General features: G+C 42.2%; 1 protein-coding gene across 3 annotated transcripts in view; it reads right to left on the bottom strand.

Annotated features, from left to right (window-relative positions):
* Positions 1-24211, bottom strand: part of ARHGEF28 (Rho guanine nucleotide exchange factor 28) — a 362811-nt gene that overhangs the window by 296455 nt on the left and 42145 nt on the right. For all 3 annotated transcript variants that reach the window (XR_008629316.1, XM_055132605.1, XM_055132609.1), the window contains exon 2: positions 624-666. Coding sequence is in view for 1 of the 3 variants with exons in the window: in XM_055132605.1 (XP_054988580.1) it covers positions 624-656 (33 nt within the window). In the remaining 2 variants the exon portion in view is untranslated. The remainder of the gene's footprint in view (positions 1-623; positions 667-24211) is intronic.

Below are 24211 nucleotides of genomic sequence, written 5' to 3'. Positions count from 1 at the left end.
GCCTGAAACAGGGAGGGTAGGTGGAGTCACCTGCCATTTTGTATAGACAGGGGCGATCGGCTCACTTCCCTGTTACTCCTGATGACTGCTCTGGATAACTAAGTCCTCAAGCACAGGAGGGTCAAACTGCATCCCGCAAACACAGGACTACCAGGGTCTTCTTGGATTCTCTGTCACCTTCCCCCAGCCCCCCTACCCCACCCCTGATTCCCTATCAGCCCAGGTATATTTCTCTTTGGATTCCTATTTCTTGCATTTAGCTGACACTTATCACTGAATTGACTTCCCCCAAAAAACACATACACTCAAAAACTCATTTGGAAATAACCACAGATGTGTCCAACATTCATCATCCATGTAAATGAGTAATTGAGTCCAGAAATGATGAAGTTAAAAAAAAAGGAGCTGGAGGGAAACATAATTAAAAACCCAGACTCTGGAACCAGAAGCCAACTAGTTTTAAAAGGCCCTGTGCAAATACTTGAACTCGACACTAACACTTGTGTGCTGTTTTTCAAAAGCTTCCACTCAAAAGCGAGCAAAACATTTCTCCCTACTGGTCACATGGGTTGACTAAGAAATCTAAGAAAGGGCCACTTAGCCCTGAAGACTTAGGAACTTACATAAAGAGGTACTTCACTGCAGCTCAGCTCCATGCTTCCGCATCTGCAAGGAGAAGAGAAAGGGCATTAGGGAGGAGGTCCATGCAGTCCACCAGCAGAGTCCTGGCCCGCATCCCCCTCCCGCTCTGCACATGGCCCACAACAGAGTAATGGCAGCAACACTAGGACAGATTAAAGATGGAGCCACTCTTGGTAGAAATATCCTTCCCCTTTCTTCTTTCACATTAATTTTCACACACATGGAAAATCTATGACCACAGATACTCACCCCATTGACAGATTTCAGAATAGAGAGTCTATTTTACATAGCAGAAAAGCCAAAAATAAAAGCATGCCGAAAGTTGCACTTGAGATCACATGGACTACTCTAGATCAGAATCCATTTGGGGGCAGGTGGTGGGTAGACAGGGGCTGGATCACACCCAATGGTATTTAGGAACCATTTCTGGTGCAGGGATGACTCGTGGGGATGTTTAGGGAATCATGAGAGTGCCTGGGATTGAGCCAGGGTTGCCTTAAACCCTGTACTCTCTCTTCAGGCCCAGAATCCATTTTTTTGCTCCCGGCAAGGCAGAAGTCCACTCTAAGAATAGAGAATAATAGTCCTCCTTCTCTTAAAAAGGACCAGAGATTTCAGTTCATCAGCTGCACATCCCACTTGTTCAAGGACTGCCTGTCTCTTTAAAGTCCACAGCCAGAAAAAGCCAGAGCCATAACCATTCAAAAGATTGTTCTACTTTAAACCCAATAAAAGGCAGCATGCTACTCTTGGTATATTAGTGCTGTAAAGTATAAGCTGTTGCATGGCTGCATTTGCGTCTACGCCATCCAGAAATAGATTGACTCGTGGGTGAGGCTCATCCGAGTGTGTAGAGATTGGCCAAGAGCAGGACGGTGGTTGAGTTCTAGAGGTTTTCGGATGTCAGGGCTGGGTCCCTTGGGGTGGGAAGGGCCTCACCCACGCCACTTCCAGGGTACTCCGAATGAAACAGCCTGGCATGGGGTCTGGCAGCATGGCCATGGCATGTCGTTCTGTGCTCACTTCTGAGAGATTTATTACTGAGTCTCTGAACCAATATTAGGGGGAAATTTTTTATTTATACAGAGATATATAGATATATATTAAGCACACAACATGTTACTAATCTCTTATAGAAGGGCTTAATGGTTCCTGGGTAAAATACAACAATCTTCACACACTTTCCTCTAAGAAATCTTTTTTGGATTATTTTTAGTGATTATTCATTGTAAGCAATACAAAATGAATTATTTCAGTTCTGCTTTGGGGGCAGGGTTTGGGATTCAGGATGGAAATATGGTGGTGGGAAGGCGCAGTGGTGGTGGGATTGGTGTTTGAGTATTAAATGTAATCAAATATTGTGAATGACTTTATAAAAAATAAAATAAAATATGTATTTTTTAAATATTTTCATGGGACACCCACAGTGACCTAGGCCAGCAGCGCTGACAGATGAATGACAGACAGACATCAAGACTGAAGGATGGTGATAAGTGCTGCACTTCCCCCCTCTCCCTAGTCTGATGGTTCCTGCATAGTCTCAGCCAGAATCCTGCCCACCCAGCCACCGCCAAGCTGTAGTATTCTGGGAACTTCTCTGGGGAAACTGTGTACACAGAAACCTCGAACAATACATTTGGCAAAAAGGAAAATATAGAAGGTTCCACTGTGACTCAAGTGGCAAAATACATGGCCTGCATGTGTGCAGTCCTGGGTTTGAACCCAGACACAAGCCCGATCTCCACCCAGCACCAGTGATGGTGGTCCTAGTGAATACTGGGCAAGGTCTATATCAAATCTCTGAAGTTTTACTAATAGTTCATGCACCTGCTGGCACCAGCATACTCACTGGTTACTGGTTACATCTTAGGACTCCTGAGGGTCCCACAATGCCAAGGTGCCAACAATGGGGCCCTCCCTACTCCAGCCCTCAATCTCAACATACTGCGCCTTGTGACATTTATGTGAATCCACATCAGTGGGCTAATGTAGTATGGTGAATTGTATATAAAACCAGCCTCACTGAATGGATGAAGGATTTAAGAAGTCTGGAGTGAAAAACAAGTTACAGATAATACTAATAACAAGAACAAGATAAAACTGAAATTTTTGTCTCTAATATGAGTATTCATAAGTCACAGTACAAAATCATGACCAATCCAAGATCATTGACAAGGAGATTCCCGCCCCCCAAATTTAAAACAATCAAGAAGGCATTCATTTATATCTGCTAGCAAAGAACACGAGCTTCACCCTAAATACACACTGGGCCTCAGACTCTTAGCAATATTTTTGCATGTATTTGCAATCATGCCATACACTATCCCAACCCTTTACAAAATGTTGCGAAATTGAATAAAATTAAAAGATACATTCAAGGATACTTAAGAACAAAAGAAAGATATATTCTGTAACCTAACTCCATAAGGTACATGGAGAAAAATGTAAGTAGAACTCTCCATGACATTGAATTTAAAAGCATCTTTACGGATGAAATACCATTAACCAAGCAAGTGGAAACAAACATAAGCAAATGGGACTACATTAAAATAAGAAGCATCTGCACCTCAAAAGAAACAGTGACCAAAATACAGAGAGAGCCCACAGAATGGGGAAGGATATTCACCCAATACCCATATGTTAAGGTGTTAATATCCAGAATATACAAGGCATTAGTAGAACTTTATACAAAAAATACCTTCAACCCCATCAAAAAATTGGGAGAAGAAATGAACAGAAGCTTCCTCAAGAAAGAAATACAAATGTGAAAAATTGTTCTGCATTGTTAATCATCAGGGAGATGCAAATCAAAACAACAATGAGATATCATCTCACACCACAGAGACTGGCACACATCAAAGAGAACAGGGACAACCAGTGCTGGCACAGATGTGGGGAGAGAGGGACTCTCTCTCTCATTGTTCGTAGGAATGCTGACTGGTCCAGTCTTTCTGGAAAACAATATGGGCATTCCTTAAAAAACTAGAAATTGAGTTTTCAGATGATCCCACAATACCACTTCTGGGAATATATCCCAGTGGTTCAAAAAAGCACAGTAGAAATGACATCTGCAGCACTGTTCACAATAGCCAAAATCTGGAAGCAACCCAAGTGTCAAAGAGCAGATGACTGGTTAAAGAAACTTTGGTACATCTACACAGTGGGATACTATACAGCTCTTAGGAAAGATGAAGTCATGAAATTTGCTTATAAGTGGATGGTCATGGAGATATCATGCTAAGTGAAATGAGTCAGAAATAGGGACAGACATAGAATGACTGCACTCATTTGTGGAATATAAAACAACATAATATGAGAATGACACCCAAGGACAGTAGAGACAAGGACCAAGAAGATTGCTCCATGGTTAGCAGCCTGCCTCATGAACTGGGTTATAAGGAAGCTGGAATAGAGAAAGGATCACCAAGTCAGTGAGGGTTGGAGGAATCGTTCAGGATTCGAGATGTGTGCTGAAAGTAGATAAATTACCAAACATTATAGTCTCTCAGTATCTGTATTGCAAACCATAATGCCCAAAAGTAGAGAGAGAGTATGGGGAAAATGGTCTGCAATAGAGGCAGGGGGAGGGGTGGGATGGCTTGGGGTTGGGGGGGACACTGAAGACATTGGTCATGGAAAATGTGCACTGGTGGAGAGATGGATGTTCGATCATTGTATGAGTGAAACTCAAACATAAAAGCTTTATAACTATCTCACGCTGATTCAATTCAAAAAATAAAAATAAATTTTTTAAAAAGATATATTCTGTAATACATACACTGGTTTTTTAAAAAAAGTTGGAACACAGACTATAAAGCAAACGAAAATGCATTCCTTTATAAGCAGGACTTAAGATTGTTGAATATTTTAAGAGTATTATTAGAACAAATTAAGCTATGTGGGAGGTTTGCCATACACTTTGATGAAAGTACAGATGTTTTCCATGACAGCTCATGATATTTGTTATACTTTGATAATACATCAGAAAGAAACCACTTTCTCTTGATGAGAATGTGGAGAGTCTCTCACTAAGGAGCCAATGACCTCTTTAAGAAAACGTAGCGGTCTGTTAGAAAAACTGTTCAACCACTGCACAGGAAACTGCTCAGATAGGAAGCTGGAGAAGGAAAACTCATTGCACACCATTCATGGAAAAAGACCCCTTGATGATGAACTGAAATCAAAAGCAGAGAGTTCCATAAGACATCCATTAATGTGGTTAATTTTAGAAACAGACCTTCAAAAATGGTCAACTCTTTACAATCTCTTTGATGGGAAATCACCATAAAAATCGTCACCACATTAAGATGTGTTGATTACATTGCAGCAAAGTACTTAAAAAAGTTGTCAAACATGTACTACATAATTTTCTCTTACAAAAATAGAAGTGTCCCAAACTTGCTGGTTTTCCTAGGGTGAAAAGCAACTGTTTATAGCAGATTTTTTTAAAATAATTTTTTCAAAGAAATAGCCTGTCCCTTCAAGAGGTGTTATTTTAATGAGTGAAAAACAAAAAGCTATCTCAAAAGAATCATGTTATAGGCAGCCATATGTCACATAAGAATATTCCTGAAATGTATTTATACATGTTTACATTGTTTTGTGATTTTGTGGTAAAGAACATTTGAAGTATATGACCTTTTCTAAGCTTTCACGTTTGCATGTTTTAATTATTTTTTGGGGAAAAAAGCATTTTGAATCTATTTTTTAAAATCTTTCTAAATGAGGGGGCTGGAGCGATAGCACAGCGGGTAGGGCATATGCCTTGCACGCGACCAACCTGGGTTCAATCCCCAACAACCCATATGGTCCCCTGAGCACCGCCAGGGGTAATTCCTGAGTGCAAAGCCAGGAGTAACCCCTGTGCATCACCAGGTGTGACCCAAAAAGCAAAAATAAATAAATAAATCTTTCTAAGTGAATGTGTTATGACTTTTGGATTAAAGACACACACACACATGCACACACATACACACACACACACACACACACACACACACACACACCACTGGATGGGGACTGTGCTTGTGGTCAAGCACCTGCTTTGCATATTCGAGGCTCCAGCTCCCTCCCCAGCATATCCCCTACAGAGTTCCTGTGTCCCCAGCACTCAGGATGATCCCAGCACACCACAACCAAGGGTGCTACTCCCCGTCACCACCACAATAGGAAAGGAAGAGGAAAATACTATTTCTGACTAATATTCCAGAGTTCTGCTTGACCCCAGGGAAGTTGCAAAGGTTGGAGTTATACAAACCACATTTAAGGGGTCCAGGATGTAGCTCAGAGTTACAGCACTTGCCTTTCACGTGTGAGGCAAGTGGACTCAGCCCTGGAAATGTAAATAATAACACAATGGTGATGGTATACCAGTTGCATTTTTGAGACGGGGATCTCTCAAGTGGTACCGAGGAAACCTGGGGGTCCCAAAATTGGCCAACTGGCCAGAGGTTCAAAGCAAGGGTCTGAGGATTCAATGATGGACCTCCAGGGCAGAAACCAGTGATGCTCAAGAGGCCATGTGATACCAGGAGGCTAACCCAGGTAAGACCCATGCATGCCCTCACTGCTTACTATACTTAGTATGAGGCCCCTTGCATAACAAAATTTATACAAATCTTTGAGTAACTGGTGAAAGAAACTAAGACTCAATCTCCTCAATTGTTAATGCAGTTGGTACTGTAATTTCTTTCATTAAAATTTATATCATATTGATTTATTTTTGTCAAGACAGTGACATAGGAATGTCAAATTCAAGACAGTGGCATAGGAATGCCTCACAGATGAGAGGCTCTGGGTTTAGTTCAGTTCCACACACACAAAAAAAATCAAAATAAATAATAATCTGTGATACTTTAGCTTTGAATGTCTGATTCAAGGCACAAAAATTACTAAGGCAAAGTTTTCAAAATCACATAGATATCCTATTACTCTCACTGGGGTTGTGTGTTATTTTCAGCAAGAACAAAAAGAGTCATTAATAAAAAGAATTTACTGGGCCGAAGCAATAGCACAGCAGCGAAGCAATAGCACAGCAGGTAGGGTGTTTGCCTTGCACGTGGTCAACCTGAATTCTAATGCCCAGTATCCCATATGGTCCCCCGAGCACTGCCAAGATTAATTCCTGAGTGCAAAGCCAGGAGTAACCCCTGAGCATCAATGGGTATGACCCAAGAAAGAAAGAAATAAAAAGAATTTACTACATATAATGTCTAGTCTATATAGCTCTTTAACTTGGTGGTTTGTTTTAGAATAGACAGTAAAATTATAAATACATAAAATATGGATACATACTTACATTTTTGAGTTCATAACGGTACATGTCAGCATTTTGGAGATCTACTATAAAATAAGTCACCTCTATCCACTACACCCACCTCAAATTCTCGGGCTATGTGTAATTTTTCTTAATAGCTTTTCTCTTGGCATGAGCATGCTGTAGGGGCCTCTTAGGGTGGGTGTAGTTCTGTAACTAGACAGGTGAAAGCGTGTGAGCAGAACTGCAGTGCAAACGCCCGCATCTCACACCTTTAGAAAGGGTCCAATCTCTCCTCTCTCAGTTAGTAAGAGGTTGAAGCTGATCCCCACTGCATCAAGTACCTGCCTCAAATCTGGATTGTAACAGACAACATGTGATTGACATCTCACTATATGTTGGATCACTATATTGTTCCTGTGCAATCTACTCCTGCCATTTTTCAGTGCAGATACTTTAAAAAGTCATTATGAACATAAATTATGTTGCTTTTCAAAGAAATTCCTTCTCAACTCCTTCAAAGAAATAAACTGCAAATCCCCACCATTCTCAGACTCATTCCTAATCCTCAAAGGATCCTTGAATATAATTACCTTGTAACAGACTAATAGCCAAAAATATTAGAAGCAAATATATGCTCAATGAAATAAACAAGTTTCAAACAAAGACATTTAGGAAAGTAGGTTCTCATTTAGATTTTCCCAAAATTAATTTCTTTTTATTTGGACAACTATTTTAACTTTTTATTGACAATTTATACAGCTATTCTAGTTTGGGTAAAATGGTCAAAATCTTATTTATGGTTATGGTTTCAGTGGACACAGTTCCTATGCCTCCCCACCACTGAAGTGCTTCCACCACTGTCCTTTGCAAGGTCTAGTCTGCCCTGTCCTACCTTCACCTTTTCCCGTAATGCTTGGTAATCCCAACCCCAAATTAATCGTTTTTTCATAAAGAGCAGCAAGCTCTCTGCTTACTCAGTACTTCTTGGCTAAACCACGTTGAATCTCCTTTCCTATCAAGTTTAATAATAAAACAAGTTTGCATTTGCAAGACAAGTTCTTTCACACTAACTTCTCACCATATAAGTGTCACCGTCTATATTCCCCAATACCTGTGCTATCCACCTATAATTTCCAAGTTTCTTCAATCAAATATCTTTTCTTAAGTCCTACCACGTTTTTAGAAAATGTTTCCTGGGGAGAGAGAGGGTGTGAAAATCTAAATAGTTGCAACTTGCCAGCATAAACCAGGGAACAGTTTGGGGTCACAAGGGGTGGACAGCCTGTCCAATAAGGTTACTCCCCTAAATGAGAAAAATTCTAGGACACTAAACATTGATATACAAAAACATAGATTTTAGACTTATATTATCCCAAATATCTTTATCCCAATATCTTTATCTGAGGGGATGGGAGGTGTGGGCCACATCTGGTGGAGCTCAGGGCTTCTGCCTGGCTCTGCACTCAGGGTCACTTCCGGTGTTGCTCCAGGGACCATAGACTGGGATCAAACCCAGGTCAGTTGCATGCAAGGCAGGTGCCTTGGCCCCCTACTGTATGTCTCTAAAACTATCTCAAGGTCTTTAATTACTAGTTAGTTTTTCAAAAATTACATAGTTTCCAACAGATAAAAAATATTTTAAGCAGGGTGGGGAAATAAGACTAAACTTACACAGAAAAAAATCAGTTTTTGAATTTATAAAATCTTGAATTTTCATTTCTAAATTATTTCATTTCGATGAAATACTCTCAGACTTATTTAACATAAAATTGATTATTTAAGTTTTGTTTTTTGAAGATGTTAATGATCATTAGCTTGCATGCCTTTAGCAAAACCTATAACAGGTAATGTTCAAAGAATGGCAACTCTGTTAGTGACTATATTTGCAAGGTTAATGAAGTTAGAGAAGTCAGGCACTGTGTTAAGCCCCTGTAAGCATTTTAGAAACTTCACTTGAGATAAGCTTCATTGCAGCCCTGAGAAGTCCACATAGACGTATTATCTTAAGTCTTTGTTTACAAGTTCCTACAGTTACAAGGTTGCATGCAAAAGCAAAAGTTAAACATAAAAAATATTTTTAAACTTACAAAATTACAAACAATTCCCCTCCTTATTTATTCTCCACCCTAATATTTAATATGCAGGCATCTACTTTCCAGCCATTTCAATCTTGTACAGGAACCAACTTTACTTAATTGTTTGTAGTCAGTTGTTTTTGTCTTGGTATGGTTACCAGATGTATTTTATTAACAGTTTCAAACTAGAATTGGCAATTTTTTTAAAAGCCTAAAAGATGGTTAAATAAAGTTAGGAAAAGTAGTTCTGAGTATTAGAGAATTTGCCATACTATAACAGATATATTGCTTAATGAGAAAGTAATGATTAACAAGTTTAAAAGAATAAATCACAATGATCTAAATAATGGCTTAAAGACAATCGTGTCAGCTAGGTTGTGACTCAGTAATAGAGTGCCCGCCTCACACACATAAACCCTGGGCTCAGTTCCCAGCATTACACACACAAAAATTAACTAAGGAGCCTGGGGCAATAGAACAGGGTAAAGGCACTTGCTTTGCATGTGGCCAACCCAGTTTGATCCCTGGCACCATCAGGAGTGATGCCTGAGCACAAGCCAGAAGGAAGCTCTGAGCTGAAAGATGCCAGGAGTGGCCCCAAAACATAGTAATGATAATTATTATTTAGGATTGCACTGTAGCACTGTCGTCCCTTTGTTCATCAATTTGCGAGAGTGGGCACCGGTAACGTCTCCATTGTGAGACTTGTTGTTACTGTTTTAGGCATATCAAATACACCAGGGATAGCTTGGCAGGCTCTGCCGTGCGGGCGGGATACTCTCCATAGCTTGCCGGGCTCTCCAAGCGGGACAGAGAAATTGAGCCCGGGTCGGCTGCGTGCAAGGCAAAGCCCTACCCGCTGTGCTATCACTCCAGTCCTCATTTAGGATTAATAGATATTAAATATTAAGGATAAGAGCACTTTTCTCATAAAAAAGACCCTCAGAATAGTGCTTTTTTTTTCTGGGGGGAGGGACCTTCCAAGCCATGTTCAGGTAGCCCAGGGGCCTCTCGTGGTGATATCCAGCCACTGTTTGGTTCCAGTAGTGCTGGAGGCCACCCGGGTCACATCCTGCAGAGTTCAGGGTAGGTGGGTGAGGGGGAGACATGCAGCATCAGGAATCAAACTCTGGGCCCTGTTGCAAACAAGGCATGAGTCTCCAGCCCCTGAGAGGGCTCCTCAGCCCCCAGAATAGAGTTCTGAAAATTAAATGTGATCGCTGGGTAGATACAGTTCAGCAATAGAACATTTGCCTTGTATATGTGACACCCTAAGTTTAATTCCCACCACCACAACAACAAAGCACTGTAGCACTGTTGTTCAGTTGTTCATCGATTTGCTGAGCGGGCACCAGTAACGTCTCCATTGTGAGACTTACTGTTTTTGGCATATCAAATATGCTACGGGGAGCTTGCCAGGCTCTGCTGTGGGGGCGGGAAACTCTCGGTAGCTTGCCGGGCTCTCCAAGAGAGATGGAGAAATTGAACCTGGGTAGGGTCGCCGTGTGCAAGGCAAACGCCCTACCTGCTGTGCTATCGCTCCAGGCCACAACAATAAAAGGAAAAGACAAAAAGAAAATCTTATGTGATAGTATAAATGTCTTGTGCAGTTAATTTTGAACATGGTGGCACCAGTAACCAGCCACTCCAGGCCAGATATTCCTAACCCAGAGAACCTTTAGTCAAAGAAATTTTATATGTGTCATTAACAAGTATGGTAGCTGTTCTCCCTTTGGGATTGTTTTTTCTAAATCACGGGGCCTCAGGGCAACTCTTTTCCCTACTCCAGTTTGCTCTGAACTCAGGCTTCCCCCTAGAGAGAGCTCCCCTCCCAGCAGGCTTCCCACATGCCCGCTCTTGGCGGTGAAGAGGACCGGGCCCCCAGCCCCTGCTCCACTTGACATGCGCGGGAGAGTAGCTGAGCACAGCAGCACAACTTGGCTGAGGTCAGGCAGTTTGAAGGGGCCGAGCTAGTGTGTGAATCCAGCCTCTCTGACCCCACAGCCCAGACTCCCCTGAACCGCAGCACAAAGTCCTTTTGTACCATAAATACCAGCAAATGTGCTGGGTTCACGGGCAGTAAAAGCTCCACAGTCTCTGGAACTGGCCGTGCTGGAACAGCAACTCCACCGAGGGCTAAGGGACAGATTTGGGCTCCATTATTCTACTTTCCCTCCCTGGACCTGCTTCTCCTCTGTTGGTATAACTGGTACAAGTGCCCCCACGCAGGAGAGTGATGTTGGGATTAAGTGATACAACAGAAGAAGAGAAAACGCTGTTTCTGATACCCATCCAGTAAACGCTAGTTACAACTTCTTCCCCCCCCCCCCCGCTTTTTGGGTCACACTCGGCAATGAACAGGGGTTACTCCTGGCTCATGCACTCAGGAATTACTCCTGGCGGTGCTCAGGGGACCCCACATGGGAACCTGGGTTGGCCGCATGCAAGGCAAACGCCCTACCCACTGTGCTATCGCTCCAGCCCCAAGAACTTCTTAGTACATATCAAGCAATCAATACAAAGGGATGTTTTTAGCCATTGGCATCATTATTTCAAAGGGAATCACTCCCAACCTCTAAAGATGTGCCAGCCTGTTGAGAATGATTCAGAAGTAACTGGAGCCAGGGCAGGCTGACAGGGACACCCCCAGCTCAGCCTCACCTTGGCAGCCCAGAAGACTCTCCAGGCTTTGGGAATTTTTGTATAGCACGGTTCCAGGTAATGACTGTAAAAAATTTTATTTGGTTTCATAGAGATGAATGTTCCCTCTACAGATTGAATATTCAAAGAGCAGAGCGGTTATTATTGGGCCAATTCTATCCCCACCTCAGTTAGAGGCAACATTGATTCATGACTCCTTACACAAAGCAAGGAGTGTAGAATTATAATTGTGTTTCACAACTGTTATATAACTGGGGAAGAAAGAACAGTTCAGCCACTTGGGGGGTGGGGGGGGGAGACCATGGCAAAGTAAAAAGGCTTCCATGCTCACACAATGGAAGTAGGAAAGAAGAGAGCATTTCAGAAGGAAACCCACTGTTGAATACACAACGGTTCTATAGACCTGCTCCAGCCTCAAGCCATCTACCTGGGTTGTGTGGGTCTAAGGAGCTTTAAGTGAAAGAGCTGAATTATTTGGCAAACTCAGAATGTAGAGAGATGTCTGAAGATTAGAAAGGAAACACAGTCACTATTCAATTGGAGCTCATTAATTCAAACGAGTGGGGGGGGGAAGTGTTGGTGAGAAAGAAGGGAAGCGGGTCTGAATGGTGGAGCCTAAATTAGAGAATGTTTATAAAGCACAAAGAAGAGCATGAGTTAGCTGCTAACAAAATGTTCCGCCAAACCTGTCACACTCATTTGAATTTTGCAGGATATATTTGCACACAAAGTGATTAAGCCTTAAAAGGCTTTTCATGAAGCGACTGACCGTGCCCTTCCCTGTCTCACTTATAAAATCAACATTCCCAGGGCAGTCCTCTCAATCCATGCAAGGCTCGATCACTCAAGAATGTTGGGTGAGATTCAACCCATCAAGGTGTCGGTTTCCTCACTGACATTAGATTGCTGCAGTACCTCTATGATGGTCAAAAATCAATTCCCTGTCATTGTGTGCACAGCACTGTGGAAACTGCCATGGAACCGACGAGACAGAAAACACTGCCGTGGCCACCGGACAGACTCCCAGTCTGTAGCCCCAGAGAAGTCTACAGTGATAAATGTGTGAGATCAATGAAATGGGGGTGGGGAGGAAGAGCAGAGGGTCAGTGTGGAGGCAGACATGGATACAGGCTGTTTCTAGGAAATGCTAAAGTGTTCAATAGGCTAGAGTAACAGAACTGCGAGTCAAAGGGAATAAAGGTCACCAGCCTACCTTTGTACATAATTCATCTCTAAAACTAACACAAACTAGAATTCAGAGCCACAAATAAAGCGGACAGGACACCTGCCTTACATGTGACCAACCTGGATTTTATTTCCAGCACCCTATATGTCCCCAGAGCCCACCAGGAATGATCCCAGGAGGTGGAGCCAGGACTAAACCCTGAGCACCAGCAGGTTTCATCAGCAGAGTCTCTTGCCCGCACTCCTGGCTGTCTTCCCCGGGGCCCCTTGGAGGGGATGGGCTCCAGCTTCCCTCCCCACCCTGAGCAGAGCTCCTGCAGCCAAAGACCTCCGGAGCCTAGCCACAGCCATGCTCAAGGCCCCTCTCCACATGTTTGGACGAGCCTCACACATGAAGGTACCGGCAGAGGAACCTAGGTGTGTGGGACCTGGGGCTGAGACCTCCAAGTCTGCTCAAATCAGAACTGAGCCTCTTCCACTCAGATTTCCCATTTTTCAGTAGCTAGGCAGTCACACCCAGGGACCACCCCTGGTGCCGTGTAATCCCATCAACGGCCAACATCCAGAGACTTAATCCAATCCCACCAGCAGGTTTCACTGTCATCACTGTAATCCCGTTGCTCATCAATTTGCTTGAGCGGGCACTAGTAATGTCTCCATTTTGAAACTTCTTGTTACTGTTTTTGGCATATTGAATACACCACGGGTAGCTTGCCAGGCTCTGCCGTGTGTCCGAGATACTCTCAGTAGCTTGCCGGGCTCTCCGAGAGGGGTGGAGGAATCGAACCCGGGTCGGCCGCATGCAAGGCGAAAGCCCTACCACTGTGCTATCGCTCTGGCTACCAGCAGGTTTACCAAACAAAAATAAAATAAAATAAAATACACACATTAAATCTGAGCAATAAACAACAGACTTACAAAGGCTGGGGATCATTTTCCAGAGACCTAGCAAGGACACATAAAGAAATTAAGAAAAAACATTTCACCTTCTCCTATGATGTGCATCCACTATGAAGTTCAAAGAGAGCTCAACTGGTACTGACAATTGTCTTCTCAAGCATAGATAATAATGATATGACTTCTATCAGATGCCTGCATCTTCACCAGCATTTCATTTCTATTTTCTTTTTTTCATTCATTTTTATTTTATTTTTATTTTTGGGTCCACCTGGTGACTATCAGGGTTTACTCCTAGCTCTGTACCCAGGAATTACCTCTGGGACCATATGAAATGCTGGGGATAGAACCTGAGTCAGCTACATGCAAGGCAAATGCCCTACTCACTGTACTATCACTCCAGCCCCATTTCATTCATTTTTGTAAAAGAAACAAAGAGTCAACCTGTTAAAACTGAACAGGTGTGAAAGTCTCCACTGTTGAGGACAAGAAGTCTGAGTTCAACATAAGATTGTTTTTAGTACAGCCTATAAAGTTTAAAGTTTAAAGCACCAATCTTACAATGTCTATGAGAGTTGATGAGAAATGTACTGAGGGGGCCCAAAACACACAGCAGAAACATCATCTGCACGCCTATGTTCATTGAAGCACTATTCACCATAGCCAGAATCTGGAAACAACCTGAGTGCCCGAGAACAGACGAATGGATAAAGAAACTATGGCACATCTACACAATGGAATACTATGCAGCTGTCAGAAAAAATGAAGTCATGAAATGTGCCTATAAGTGGATGGACATGGAGAGTATCATGCTGAGTGAAAAGAGTCAGAAAGAGAGGGACAGATATAAAACGACTGCATTCATTTGTATACATAAAAAAATATATATATATAGTAGTAGACTAATATCCATGGCCAGGGAAAACAGGGGTTAGGAGGCGTGGTTAATGGTTGGAACTAACCACAAGTGTGTGGGGGCTAAGCATAGGTAAGATCGAGAAGAGACCACTATGACAATAATAGCTGGGAATGATCACTAGACAACAATAGCCTGGAATGATCACCGGACAAGACCTGAGTGTTAACAGTAGGTAAAGGGATATTCTTGATAATCTTTCAGTATCAGTATTTCAAACCACAATGCCCAAAAGGAGAGAGAGAGAGAAGAGGAGAGAGAGAGAGAAAGGGAGAGAGAGAGAGAGAGAGAGAGAGAGAGAGAGAGAGAAGAAAAGCACCTGCCATAGAGGCAGGCAGGGGTGGGGGGGTGAGGGGTGGGAGAGAACCTGGGGACACTGGTGCTGGGAAAGATACACTGGTGGAGGGATGGAGGGGTGGATGTTGGAACACTGTATGACTGAAATTAATCATGAAGAGCTTTGTAAGGGTCTATCACAGTGATTCAATGAAAATGTAAAAAAAGGAGAAGAAATATACTGAGAGGCCAGGCAGACAGCACAGGTGTTAGGCCACACACAAAGTGTCAGGGTTAATTCCCAGCATCACATGACCCCATAGTTCCTTCAGAAGTGGGGGGTGTGGGGGTAGAGGGAGCCTGGGAGCCCCCCAAGTACAAAAACAAAAAACTTTGATTCATCCATATATTGAAATGTTATATAACTGCTAATGGTAATGTAGAAAATATGTAATGGCATGGAAAATATTTAATGGCATGGAAAAATATGCAGAGATGCTCATTACATGTTCAATGAAAAATGAAGATGCCATATTGTATAATCTCATTTTTATAAATTATACAAGAACATACATGCTACACAAAAGACACTGGAAGACTGTATACCCCAAAAATAAACCCCACAGTGATATGTCAATCAAACCATTCAAAAGGCTCTAACAACAACAAAAGTTGTGTTACCAAATGCAAAAAAGGCATTTTAAACTGAATAACTTATACATGGCTTTCAGTAACACAAAATGATACAGCCACTCTGAGAAATAGTTGGCAGTTTCTGACAAACAAAATAAGCAATTGTTATACAAACCCATAGTTCCATTACTGGGTATTTTTCCCTGTAGAGAAATAAAACTGTGTTCACACAAAACCTTGCTCATGACTGTATATGGCAACCTTACTGCTAATAGCCCAAATCAAGAAGAAGCACAGAGATCCTTCATCAGATGAACTGTAAACTCACATGTGTGCATACAAGAACAGTATATTTATCCTACTAAGCAATAAATTGACACGAAGCAAACTATTGACACATGCAATTGCAGGATGTTAGGCTGTTATCTATACATTTTATACATTTTATACATTTTAAAAGTCAATCATGGGCCGGAATGTTAGTACAATGGGTAGGGCATTTGCCTTGCATGAAGTGAACCCAGATTTGATTCCAGCACCCCATATGGTCCCGATACTGCCAGAAGTGATCTCTGAGCACAGAACCAGAAATAAACCCTGGGCACTGCCAGGATGCACCCCCCCCCCAAAAAAAAAAAAGTCAATCCTGAAAGTTTCAGGCTACAAACCCGACTTATATGACTTTTTTATATGACTTTTTTTCAAAGTGGAAAGTAATAATATAGACATGGAGGTCACACTAGTAATTGCCAGGGTTAGAACCTGACTGGAAGGGGTAGAGAAGGGCAGGGTGATTATAAAAGGCAACATAAGAGACCCTTCTGGTCTAGGAATTGCTCAGTGTTTGGATTGATTCTTGGTTGCAGTGGTGGACACATGAATTTAGGCAGACAAAAAGCAAACGAATATAAAACCACATATGCAGGAACATAAGCAAAACTAGAAGCAAAGCTAAAAGATGAGCACAGCTGTAGCAACAAGTTCAGAAACCATAGTTTTAACAACTGTTACACTGGAGAAACTGGACAGAGACTAGACTGTATCTCCCTAGTAGCTTACCCCTGAACAGAAATCTACAATTTTAAAGGAAAGGCTTGGAAAACATTAACATTTATTTTCTTTTTGTGTATGTGATTATTGATACAGGTGATTTGTCTCTCCCTGTTTCTCCAGTGATAGTGCCACCGCTAAAACATTTTTTACAATTTCTTTCCTGGCCTCTGACATGTTTTGGTTTTTTTGTATGGCAACTTTATCCTTAGGAATACATTTGAACTTTTTTTTGTATGGCAACTTTATCCTTAGGAATACATTTGAACTTTTTAAATATCAAAAGAAATTTTGAACCACCTTAGGAAAGTAATGGGAGCCCACAAAGTAAGAAATATTATTTACAGGGGAAAATCTAATGAACTACTAAATAATAAGACTGATTTTTTTTCTCTTTGGGTCACACCTGACAATGCACAGGGGTTACTCCTGGCTCCGCACTCAGGAATTACCCCTGGCGGTGCTCAGGGGACCATATGGGATGCTGGGAATCGAACCCAGGTTGGCCGTGTGCAAGGCAAGTGCCCTACCCACTGTGCTATTGCTCCAGCCCAACCATGTTTATAAGGGGGGAAAAAATCATAGGTAAAAAACTAAACAAGTATAAGTGTCTCTTTTGAAATACCTATTGATCTATTTGGAGAGGGAAAAAGAAACGGGACACTAAGCTAAAGGAATAAACAATAAAATACTGGGAGGGAAAGAAGTACAGCAGGGAGGATGTTTGCCTTGCACTGGACTGACCTTGGTTCAATCTCCTGCACCACATATGATCCACTGAGCACTGCCAGGAGCAATTTCTAAGTACAAAACCAGAAGTAATCCCTGAGTATCAATGGATGTGGCCCCAAAACAAAACAAAAACATGAAACACTAGAACAAAATACCCACTCACTTATTCTACAAAAAGTTCCCGAATACCTAACACGGAGACAGGAGAAGCAAAGATGAACCTTATCGTAGAGGAACTTCAGCAAGTGAGAGAAGAAAACGGTGAAAATCTAAAATGCATCTGAGGTTCAAGACTAAAGAATTATTTATGTAACTTCAGGCATGGCTGCATAGGAGATGAGGTCTAAACTGAGCCTATTTTGTGGGTTTTTACTTATAATCCTACACAGACAGGCATTTGGAAATGAGGATATGGCATCTTTTTGCTTCTTACATAACTGATTAGTGCTAAAGAGCAGAGGCAAGAAAGGAGAAACTTTTATTTGTTTGGCTGCTTTTGTTTATGGTGAGGGGAACACTCCTACCTGCCTGTGTTCAGAGATAACTCCTGACTCTCTGCTCAGAAATAAGTCCCGGTGGTACATCAAGGAACCATATACCTTACAACAGATCAAACAGAGGTCAACTGTGTGGAAGACAAATGCCTTAGCCCCTGTATTCGCTCTCCAGGCCAGGAGCTGCTTTTGGATGTCAAATCCAGGAGCCATGCATGAATAAGAAGTACCTGATAATGCCAGATCAACCTGACATGAGAAAGCTGTCCCATATCTAAGGCCAACAGTAATTCTGGATGAGAATCTTCAAGGGAGACAATTGATGTTCATCCAGTAGAACACCAAGTGGGAGAATATTACAGACAGAGGACATAATAAGCACACCTGCACAGAAGCATAAAAGAAAACATTGTTTGTGGCATTACAAATAACCTCCAGGGGTATGGCGAGGATATGAGAAGGACTATGGCATGAGAGAAAGAAAAAAACGTTTCCTTGTGCCCCCTTCTAAAACAATGAAAGTCAGATTCTCTTCATGTCAGTTCGTGTTTTTTTTTTTGAGGGGTGGAGATGGGTCACACCTGGTGGTACTCAGGGCTTACTCCTGGCTCTGTGTTCAAGGGTCACTCTTGGTAGGGCTTGGGAGAACCACATGTAATGCTAGGGATCAAACCAGGGTCAATTCACCCAAGAACAGTAGATATGAGGGTCAGGAAGATTGCTCCATAGTTGGAAGCCTGCCTCATAAGCAGGCAGGGGGAAGACAGCTGGAATAGATAAGGGATCATTAAGAAAATGATGGTTGGAGGATCAGTCGGGATGGGAGATGTGTGCTGAAAGATAAAGGACCAAACGTGATAACCTCTCAGTATCTGCATTGCAAATCATAATGCCCAAAAGTAGAGACTATGAGAAATATTGTCTGCCATGGAGGCAGGGGGAGGGTGAGAGAGGTGGGGGTATACTGGAGATATTGGTGGTAGGAAATATGCACTTGTGGAGGGATGGGTGTTTGCTCATTGTGTGATTGTAACTCAAATGTGAAAGCTTGTAACTATATCTCACAGTGAATCAATAAAATTTAAAAATAAAAAGGGTCAATTGCATGCAAGGCAAATGCCTTAACCTTTGTACTATCTTTCCAGGCCCCTTTTAAAAAAAATTTAGGCATTGTGATTTATAATACTATGAGCGACAGGGCTTAATGCATACAATGGTTCAACACCACATCCTGCAACAGAGTTTAGTGGTATTGCCCCACACCCAGCACATTCCTCCTGTCCCCACCAGTCCCCATCATGGTAATCACAGTTGTTCATAGTAAGCAGAGAGAGAGAGAGAGAGAGAGAGAGAGAGAGAGAGAGAGAGAGAGAGATGATCCAAATTGTGTTCTAAAGAGCGGCCACAGATGGAGGATGGGTTGGGAAAAAAGAGGAAGATCAAAGTCAGAGAAAATCGTATTAGAGATCACTGCTATTGTTCAGGTGAAAGACTGTGAAAGACTGAATAAAAGCAGTGGCCAAGAGCAACCTAGGACAGCCCTTTGGTTTCTAGTTTAGGGAAGTGGTCAGAGAGTGTTGGAGACCAGTACAGGGAAAGTAAGAGGGGACTCAGATTGTGGAGAGAAAAGAGGAAAGGAAGTACTGAGCCATGAGGAGTTTGCAATCTTCTGACGGGCATCCCAGGCACGTCAGAGCAGGGCTCTGAAGCTTAGGAAGGGAGGTCTGGGCTGGAGAGAACCATTCTGGTAGCAGGTACAACTTCAGAACATAAACATGGAGAAATCTTAGAGAAAGGAGGAAGAGAAGCAGTTTACCAAAGACACTGAGAAAGTAATAACTAGGCTGACACTTAATGAGCTTTGCTGATTATTTTAGACAATGTTCTGAGTTCATCTGAATTTTGTTAATCCTCACAAGTAGAGAGTGTTTCTGGTCTTAGCTCCATTTTACAGGTGAGAAAGTGAGGCACAAATAGGATGAACAACGTCAATTAGTAAGTGGCAGAAACAGCTTCAACCCTGAGCAGTCTGGTTCCAGATTCCACATTCCCAACCATCTGATGCCCGTTTGGATTAAGTTCAATAGTAACTGTGAAAGAATCCAAGAGAAATGGACAAGGAGGAAAATAGAGACCAGTGAATCAAAGCAAGATAAGCACTGAGAAATCAAGAAAATCAATGAAACAAAGCAAGATCATCACTGCACTGTGATTGGAGAAGTGACTGGCAGGCACGAAGAATGATAGTACAGTGTATAGTGCACTAGCCTTGCATGTGGCCAACCTGGGTTCAATCCCCAGCACCCACCTAGTTCCCTGAGCATCGCCAGGAGTTATCCTTGAGCACAGAGCTCTGAGTACAGCTGATTGTGCCCCCCTTTATTTTATTCTTTTTTATTTTTACATGAATCACCGTGAGGTACAGTGACAGACTTACAAACTTTCGTGTTTGCATTTCAGTTATACAATGATTGAGTACCCATCCCTCCATCAGTGCCCATTCTCCACCACCAATGATCCCAGTATCCCTCCCACCACCCCCACCCTAACCCCCCAAACACTGTGCCTCTGTGGCAGGTGTGCCCCCCTGTAAATAATAATCTTTTTTTTTAATTTTTAAAGAAGTTTCTTGCACCCTTGGCCAGAGCAATTCCTGAAAGCAACAGATTGGTAAGAGTAGGTGGTAACTAGGAGATCACTAATCATGGAGAAGTGGAGCACAAATGTTCAATAGTAAATGCTGTTAAGAGTTCAGAAAAATAGGGGCTGGAGCAATAGCACAGCGGGTAGGGCATTTGCCTTGCACGCGGCCAACCCGGGTTCGATTCCCAGCATCCCATATGGTCCCCCGAGCACCGCCAGGAGTAATTCCTGAGTGCAGAGCCAGGAGGAACCCCTATGCATTGCCGGGTGTGACCCAAAAAAGCAAAAAAAAAACTTCAGAAAAAGAAAAGTACAGTAGGGCTAAAGTTATCAGACAAAAACTTTCCTGGGAAGTGGAATTAAGAGCCATGTCTTTGGAAGGAAGAACGGTGAGAACGTACATTCAAGTGGTTTTACCAGAATCAAAACCTGTTTAGCTCTTGAGATTGGACTCCAACTAACCTCCTGAGCTCCTGTGATCAGAACAAATGTGACAGATACATATTAAAAATAATAACCCCACATTTCAATCCCATGCAAAACAAAGGTGAAACCCAGCATTTGGGCTTTAAGCTTTAACTTTTATAAACATGTAAAACATTTCCATGAGTTACAAAGTCATCTTCATCTAACAAGTATTTATTAGAAGCATTGTGCTGAATATGAATAAAAGCCTAGAGAAGTATATGCTCCTGCCCTTGGGAAGTTTACCGAGACAAGTCCAAGCATGAAAGGTCCAGCAACAATTCAAGAGCTTAGACACGAGCTCAATAACAGTCACAAGGCTTTGTGCTAACTAAGGGTGGTGGCAAAGCCAACAAGACTGAGAAGGGGTCTAAGTCTTTGGAAATGAGCGAGTTACTGATCAATTCTAGCGCACTGGGGAGAAATAAGAGGGCTTTTGTTTTATGTCTGTTTTTATGTTAGTGGGAACCTATACATGTTCACCAGAATGGGGGCAAGATCTAATGATGTGGAAAAATAATGGAGAGAGCAGGGCCTGGCCCCTGGGCATTCTATTTCAAGGGCAGCCCTATAGACTGAATAATAACCACATCCTTCTTTGAACTTTGCACATATTTGAGGGGGAGATGCCAGGAGGTGGGAGGGGAGTTGGTGCATGCCCAGCTCAGGACTTTCTCCTGCCTGTGCTCAAGGACTCACCTGGGGGTGCTCAGGGGACCATATGTAGTACCTAGGATCGAACCGGGTGAGCTGTGTGCAAGGCAAGCACCTTATCCTCTGTACTATCTCTCCAGCACAGAGATTTTGACAAACTTTAATATTGCTTGCAATGGCTTTGGTTTGACTTTTTCTCTAAGATAAAACTGGAAAGTCTCATCCAGAATGGAGATTCTTCAAGGGCAAGTTTCCTCATTCTAAAAAGTCATGCCAATTTACCTAACAAATATTCTCCCTGGTGTGATAAGGAAATTAGTGTGCAAGTTTTTTTTTTAATATCTACTATTGGGCTGGAGCAATAGCACAGCCAGTAGAGCGTTTGCCTTGCACTCGGCAGACCCGGGTTCGATTCTCAGCATCCCATATGGTCCCCTGAGCACCGCCAGGAGTAATTTCTGAGTGCAAAGCCAGGAGTAACCCCTGTGCATCGCCGGGTGTGACCTAAAAAGCAAAAATAAATAAATAAATAAATAAATAAATAAATAAATAAATAAATAAAATATCTACTATTAAAATTCCTAAATATTTTAATGTCTTATCTGATTCATTCTTTATTGCATTCATTTTCAACAAAAAAAGTAAAATATAACAAATCTTAGTTTTTCAATACTTAAAAAATATTATGAACACAAATGCTCATGCAAAGATATGCATATATCCTGTTGGAGTAATGACCTGCTTTGGGGGGTCCAAGTTCCTTGTTGATAGCCCATAAAAAAGAAAAGTTACCCCATTTTTCTAGGAAATCTTCACTTGGACAAGTTGTTGGTTCCTAAAACTGAGTATCAGAGACCTGGGCACAGTGCAGGGACCACAAACTCCATCCCCAACACCACCCACATGTGCTGAACGAGGTTGCCCATATCTCTGCTCCTGGTGCCTGGACACGGGAGCATGCACACGTGTTTGTCCCTACGCATGCCAGCTGGGCACAACAGCAGCAGCGAAAGGCGGAGAGGAGTGGAAATTTTTTTAATTAGTTTTTTTTTAATTGGGGGATGTAATCCCAAAACTGCAAAGACTGTTTCGAAGCAGATACAATGAGTGCCTTTTCCTACTTGCAGTATTTATTTATCATTCAAGTTCCGGGGGCTGGAGCGATAGCACAGTGGGTAGGGCGTTTGCCTTGCACTCGGCCAACCCGGGTTCAATTCCCAGCATCCCATATGGTCCCCCAAGCACCGCCAGGAGTGATTTCTGAGTGCATGGGCCAGGAGTAACACCTGAGCATTACCAGGTGTGACCCGAAAAAAAAAAAAACAAGTTTCCAGAAATTACCAATTGCCTTCTTAGACCATGGGTTTTTCTCCTTTGGACAGGGGCAGCCAAACGGTACTCAGGAAGCTCAGGTATATACATTCCCAAATATATATACATTCAAGTACACATGTGCTACAATCTGTTTATATCCCCCCACTCCCCACCATGGTCTGAAATCATAACCATCACGGCAATGGCATTAAGAAATTAGGGATTTTCCTTTTGGCTGCTGTTGCTGTTGTTTCGGGTTTGGGAAGGCCACACTTGGCAGTGCTCTGTGCTCAAGGATCATTCTTGTCAGGAATAAGGTGCTAGGAATTGAATTGAACCTTGGTCATCTGCAAGCAGTCTACCTCTGTACTATCTTCAGTCAAAGGATTTTCCGTTGGGAAAAGGGAGAAAAGGAAAATATAAGGGCAAATCCCCCCATGACTGGTACAGTGTCACTATCAAAAGATCTACTCCCTACCACCATGTCAGGAAATAAAAAGAATTCTGTGGCTCAGAAAAGGGCCCTTATTGTACCATGCTGGTCCCCAAACTGGGAAATTGGCCCAAAAACAGTTCCTGTTCATTCTAAGCCACCCAGTCTTTATTAGACTGTTATAGCAACCCAAATAGACAAAACAATACCAAGCACACAGTCGGCATTCACCCATCCTTCTTATCACATTTGGACTTATCAACAAAACTAACTCAAATTAACTTCCACTACACACCCAGCAAACACACACACCTGTACACACACACACACAAACACACACACACATGCACACATTCGAGCACACGCATGCGCACATAACTAACAAAATCTCCTGGTGCTATGAAGTTCTCTCATCTTCTATGATGAGATTGATCTGAATTAAAAAGAAATCCAGGTATAAAGAAGAAAATGAGTAGTGAGGGGATAACATCTTGATCATCCCTAGCCACGAACAGTGCTTTGATTCTCAACACTGACTGATGGGACACAATTAGAAAGCTGCCATTTGGTTTGGGGCTGTCAGATCTATTAGCCCAATTCTGGGACATGAGCAAATCCTTGCCTTTATGTTTGCATACGCATGTGCTGTATACATCACACCTGACTATAGGGTGGCCTATAAATTTAGGTTATGTTTGCAGGAGAAACCTCATTTTTATGATAATTCAGAGCATGCAATATTTAAATTTTAAATTCTATTTAATAAAGAATATATATTAATAGCAATAACTTGTCTTAAGTTTTTTTTGTCTTTTTTAAATTTTTTTTCTTAAGTTTTAAACCTTTAAATGTTTTTAAATAAGTTCAATAAAAGGAAAAAAG

This window comes from Sorex araneus, chromosome 1 (assembly GCF_027595985.1).
Source record: "Sorex araneus isolate mSorAra2 chromosome 1, mSorAra2.pri, whole genome shotgun sequence".
Lineage (NCBI taxonomy): Eukaryota > Metazoa > Chordata > Mammalia > Eulipotyphla > Soricidae > Sorex > Sorex araneus.
The sequence above is the reverse complement of the archived record's forward strand: the minus strand, read 5'-3'. Positions and strand labels throughout refer to the sequence as shown.